The 6000-nt window shown below is 38.9% G+C and overlaps 1 protein-coding gene across 2 annotated transcripts in view; it reads left to right on the forward strand.

Annotated features, from left to right (window-relative positions):
• CDC5L (cell division cycle 5 like) overlaps positions 1-5153 on the forward strand; it is a 47918-nt gene extending 42765 nt beyond the window's left edge. Inside the window, exons 15-16 of one of the 2 annotated variants that reach the window (XM_030315627.1) lie at positions 3749-3961; positions 4722-5153. In XM_030315627.1, coding sequence (XP_030171487.1) covers positions 3749-3961; positions 4722-4826 — 318 coding nt within the window. In that variant the 3' untranslated portion in view covers positions 4827-5153. Of the gene's footprint in view, positions 1-3748; positions 3962-4721 lie in introns of those variants that run through there. The other variant, XR_003968852.1, reaches the window with a different exon arrangement.
• The last annotated feature ends 847 nt before the right edge of the window (positions 5154-6000 follow it).

The following is a 6000-nucleotide window of genomic DNA, read 5'->3' on the forward strand; positions in this document are numbered from 1 at the left end:
CTGATGGCTCAGAGCCTGGAGCCTGTTTCCGATTCTGTGTCTCCCTCTCTCTCTGCCCCTCCCCCGTTCATGCTCTGTCTCTCTCTGTCCCAAAAATAAATAAACGTTGAAAAAAAAAAAAAAAAAAAAAAGAAGGAACAGCTATTTTTCCTTGTTTTATTTCCAGCAAGGATTCCAGGTCATTTTTAAATTAAGGTTGGGGGGCGCCTGGGTGGCGTAGTCGGTTAAGCGTCCGACTTCAGCCAGGTCACGATCTCGCGGTCTGTGGGTTCGAGCCCCGCGTCAGGCTCTGGGCTGATGGCTCAGAGCCTGGAGCCTGTTTCCGATTCTGTGTCTCCCTCTCTCTCTGCCCCTCCCCCGTTCATGCTCTGTCTCTCTCTGTCCCAAAAATAAATAAACGTTGAAAAAAAAAATTAAAAAAAAAAAAATTAAGGTTGGAATTTTAAAGAAGGTTTGAAAGCCTCATCATTAGTCCCTTGGTCCATTAGAGAGGATATCAAAATGGTTAAACTCTTAGTATATATGAAATAATTGTAATCAGAGCTGACATTTGTTAACTGCTTACTCTGTGCCAGTCACTGGGTGGCTAAGGGCTTTTACGTACATTATCTTATTTAAGCTTCATAATAACTTAGTAGTGACTGCCATTTTACTGATGGAGAAATGGAGACAGGTTAAATAACTTGTATCGATTCACAACAGTTGGGTGGCTGTGCTGCGAGGAAAGAACGACTCACTCTCCCACTATACTGTGCTGCCTTGACTTCACACAGTATTTCCTTAGAAGACATACAACTGCCATGGAACTTACTTTGATTTGCTATCTATTAGAGGAAAGTGGCCCCTTTATAAAGGACATTGTTTATTCTTGGATTTATTCTTCAAATGAATTGCAGAGGAATAAAAGCTTATTAACTTGTATAAAATGCCGAAGATATAAATGGTTGTTAAAAAGCTGTATTTTAATTTTAGATCCATCTCACATTTTTAAGGCAAGGCGTGGACATGAAACATGTTCGTTCTTTCCACCCCACAGGCTTATTTGACTTTGACTTTTAATAAACGAAGCTGGAGGTGGATAGGTATGAAGTGTTACTTTTCCGGTAAAAGTATACACTTGACCCTTGAACAACACAGGGTTTATGGCCGCTGACCGCCCCCCTCCCCCCAGTTCAAAATTCATGCATGGCTTGGCTCCCCCAAAACTTACAGCCTGCTGTTGACTGGGGCACCTTACCGATAACATAAAGTCAATTTATGCATATTTTCTATTGTGTATGTATTATGCCCTGTGTTCCTGTAGTAAAGTAAGCTAGAGAAAAGAATATGTTATTGAAATTATAAGAGAAAATACATTTATAGTACTATAAGAAGTCCATGTGAGAGGAACCGTGCAGTTCAAACCTATGTTGTTCAAGGCTCAACTATACTTTGTATTTTGAGGAATATTTTATTATGTTTTATTTTACTTTATTTATTATCTATTTATTTATTTTGAGAGCTAGAGCGAGAGCGAGGGGGGGGGAGGGAGCGAGCGGCAGAGAGAGAGGGGGAGGGAGCGAGTGGCAGAGAGAGAGGGAGAGCGAGAGAGTCCCAAGCAGGCTTTGCACTGTCAGTGCGGAGATCGATGAGGGGGCTTGAACTCATGGAACCATGAGATCATGACCTGAGCCGAAACCAAGAGTTGGACGGTTACCTGACTGAGCCACCCAGGTGCCCTTGAGGAACATTTTAATTTTTTGGTGTTCTTATATATTCTAACCATAAAGCATTGTAATTGATGTGTTTATTTTTAAATCGGATATTAGGCATTGAAGTGGATGTTTCAAAGTTGTTATTTTGGAAAGCTATATATTTGTTTTGGTGATTATATGGTTTCTAAATATTTTAAATTTTTTTTTTTTCAACGTTTATTTATTTTTGGGATAGAGAGAGACAGAGCATGAACGGGGGAGGGGCAGAGAGAGAGGGAGACACAGAATCGGAAACAGGCTCCAGGCTCCGAGCCATCAGCCCAGAGCCTGATGCGGGGCTCGAACTCCCGGACCGCGAGATCGTGACCTGGCTGAAGTCGGACGCTTAACCGACTGCGCCACCCAGGCGCCCCGGTTTCTAAATATTTTAATAAAACATCCTATGTTTAGTTTTTCCTATCAGTTATTTTGCATTTGACATTTATCCGTGGTACCATTTCTGTTTACTTATCCCTATCCTATTTATTCCACATTTGGTATCTTAGAAAAAAAAAGAGTATTTACATTGTCACATGGTCTTTCTTGTTTATAGTTACATTGTTATGAATTATGGGTTATCATTTGGGTGTATGTTATCTTGAAACTACTTAGTTTTGGAGTCACTTGATGAAATCAGTTTGAGGGGGAATGGAAGAGAGTGGAGAGAGGTGAAGTAAGGGGAGGGAGGGAGAGAGGAAAGGAACGGACAGACATAGATAATAAATTAACACAGATTGAATATAAGAAGCTAACAGATTTAATAGTTACTCTTAAGGCTTTGACCTCATAGTTGTAAGTGTCGTATGTGCATTTGCAGATCACTTTAAAATATGATGTGGTTATACTGTGGGACGTAGACTAGATACCTGGCGTAGGTGCCATGTGGATGGGATTCTGCATTACATACCTTTTCAAACCCTTCTCATCCATCTCTCCTTGGACTCTCTCGTTCTCTCTCAACTGGGGCCTTCTCTGTCCTGCTTCAGCTCTAGAATTTTGTTGATATCTTGCTCCTGTTCATTGTCCTTCTCCTGTTCTTTTGTGAGTTTATATATTTTGAACTCTTTTCCCCTAATTTTAGAGTGAGCCGAGGAGGCAGCCCATCTGTGCCCAGTATACATATTTAATAGGAAAACTGCCATCTCTCAATTTTATGGTGTCTTTTCACTGTACCAAAACTAAGTATTTTTTTCTTTGCCAAATGTGGCATTGTTTTTCCTTTATGCGTTTTATGCCAAATTTAGAATTATAACATTATAAAAATAACCAGTAGTTTTATAGTTTGAGGGGGTTACATTTTGATTACAACTGTGGTGCAGTAATTGGTTGTTATTCAGTTATTAAAAATGTACTGGATGTATAATATAGAAGTGCATTTTCTCCACTTTTACTGAGAAATAATTGGCATCCATCCTTGTATAAACTTAGGACATTCAGCATGATGGTTTGACTTCCATATATTGTGAAATGATTATCACAGTCTCGTCTCAGTTAAAAACTGTCATCTCACATAGATAAAATGTAAAGAAAAGGAAGAAGAAAACAGAGAAAGAAAAACATTTTCTCTTGTGATCTTCAGATTTACTCTTGTAACAACTTCCTGGTACGTCATACAGGAGTCTTAGCTGTAGTCGTCATATCGTATAGCAATGCGTTTTCGGGATGAAGCTGGTGAAGACGGGTCTCTGCCAGTCCCCAAATCCATGCAGATTAATGATAGCAGAAGTTATTTTCAGAAGTGCAGGTTAGTTTTTCTTACACTGTGAAATTCAAGCCTGCTTTGAAATTGAATTATGGGTGAGATTATTACAAATCGATTATTTGGGACTACACTGTACAACCCTTCCAGTGCAAGACAAATCCTTCTTAGGCCACATTTTGTGTTATGGTAGCTCAAGTATGAGGAATTCTAATGCGTCTTGGCTTTGAGGAGGTAGATGAACCAACAGGGCCTTTTCTGTTATTTAGCCTGCTTTTCTCATGTCTGCTGATGTGATCTTCCCCTGTTCCCCCAGATAAACAGGGGTCACATGACAACGGAAGCCAAGAGAGCTGCAAAGATGGAAAAGAAGATGAAAATTTTGCTTGGGGGTTACCAGTCTCGTGCTATGGGGCTTATGAAACAGTTGAATGACTTATGGGACCAAATCGAGCAGGCTTACTTGGAGTTACGCACTTTTGAAGAACTCAAGAAACACGAAGATTCTGCTATTCCCCGGAGGCTAGAGGTAACATCATTGTCTTGCAGCATTGCTTAAAAAGAGAACTGCAAAAAATTACCAGGGCTTTCCTGTTTTTTTCTTTCTCCTGTGCAGATTTATCTCTGAAGTTGATACTGTCTGGCTTTTTTCAGTGAGAGCCTGAAGTTTTTGACTTTCTTATCTAGAATTGTCTGTGTATAGGTGGATAGACCAGGCCAGTGGTGGATACAATGGCTTTTCCTTTACTGATTTTCTGGTTTGCATATAGATACACGGTGAAATAGAATAAGTAACCCTTGTGATTTGTCCCCCTGAAACCTAATTGCATCCCATTCTTACAGCTCTCTGAGGTACATTAAACCGTTGTCTGTTTTGTAATTTAGAATGCTGGGAATATAGCTGGTCATTGTACAGCATGAAATTCCTCTGGCCAGATCTGGTTTAACTTTTATTTCCAAAGTGTGCATGATAGTCCCTACCCAGATAAAGGGCCGTGAGGGCTTATCGAGGTGCATTTGTGGGTACTGATAGGGCAGCAGTGGCTTGTGTATTTGAGCTAGCAGAGATTCTCCCAACAAGGTGGTAGTCGTATGACCAAAGAACGGTTGTAGTACTGGCTTTAGAGCATAAGTAGTTGTTCTTCCTTGTTTCTCTGGGGAATACGTCTCTCTTAAGAGTCATGACTTAACCCTTCTGTTCGTAAGATGATAAAGTGCCATAAGATATTTTTAATTTTCATTGCGTGCTTACATACGAAATAATGATTTAATATTTTTGTCTCTTCAAGTGTCTAAAAGAAGATGTTCAGCGACAACAGGAAAGAGAAAAAGAACTTCAGCATAGATATGCTGATCTGCTGCTGGAGAAAGAGACTTTAAAGTCCAAATTCTGAAGCATAGTTTATACTCTGTCACAGGATGAATTAATTGCTGGTTTTCATACTCTGGAAGGCTGAAACTGATGATTATGTTCATTGACAAATTTGCCCACGATCTGTGGTTTTTCAGTTGTTTACTTTAAATGATATTGATCTTACATAGTCTATGTATAAAGACTTTAACTCCACAAAATGTTTTAGGGTTTAAATTATTAAGATGATCATTCTTTTAGCAGTGTCATATTTGCAAAAATTTTTTTAGTTTTGGCCTTTAATTTTAAAAGCCTGGTTTTAAAGTGCTGCCTGTGAGTAAACTCTTGAATAAAAACAAAATAAAAAAATTGTGAGTGTAGCCTTTTGTTTGAAGTAATTAGATACTTAGAGTGCCCACAAACCAGCAAGCATGTACTGTGTGTCATATTTAATGAGTAACTCTTGGGTAATCAGAATGGTGATCCGGTATCTTAATTCCTTCAGAGGCAGTCCTTTTGTGGCCTCGCTAGTTTTAGCACAGGGCACTCATTTCTCTATACACTGACAAGATGGATTAACATTTTAATACCTCAGGGTTTGTTTTTTTGTTTTTTGGATTTTTTTCAAGTATAATTTTAAGAAGTTCTCTTCTTTGCCCAGCTACTCACACAGTTTATGGATTAGGACTCAAAAGATTTCATTTTTATTGACCTGTTAGGTTCTTTTAAATGTCTTTTCTACAAAGGTGTGTTGAAGATTAATTTCAGTAAGGCTATCACACTTTATTAAAGCTTTGTGTTTATCCTAAGTTAATTACACAAGTGTAGAATTTTGGGAATTGGTAGAAGTGGGAAGACCAGACTTTATAATTCACATGAAATCGTTTGGGATAGTTATTAGTTGGCTACAAGTTCAGTATAGACCAACAGTATGTTGGACATACCAGGAATATTTCCCCATCTTAATCCTAGGGATTAAAAGGAGGGAAGGAGGGATTTATTCATTTATCAGGTAATTTATTAACCGCCCAGTGTCAGAGTCATGGAGATAGAACAATGAGTAAAGTAGGTATGACTCCTAGTTTGTGGAGCTTACAGTCCATTGGGAATGATGATAGGCGACTAAAATTCAGATGTTTTTTGAGTGACTCTTCTTAAGTGCCAGACATTTAAGTGCTGGAGATAAAGAGTTAAGACAAACTTCTTGCTCTCATGGA

Source organism: Lynx canadensis, chromosome B2 (genome assembly GCF_007474595.2).
Source record: "Lynx canadensis isolate LIC74 chromosome B2, mLynCan4.pri.v2, whole genome shotgun sequence".
NCBI classification, from domain to species: Eukaryota; Metazoa; Chordata; class Mammalia; order Carnivora; family Felidae; genus Lynx; species Lynx canadensis.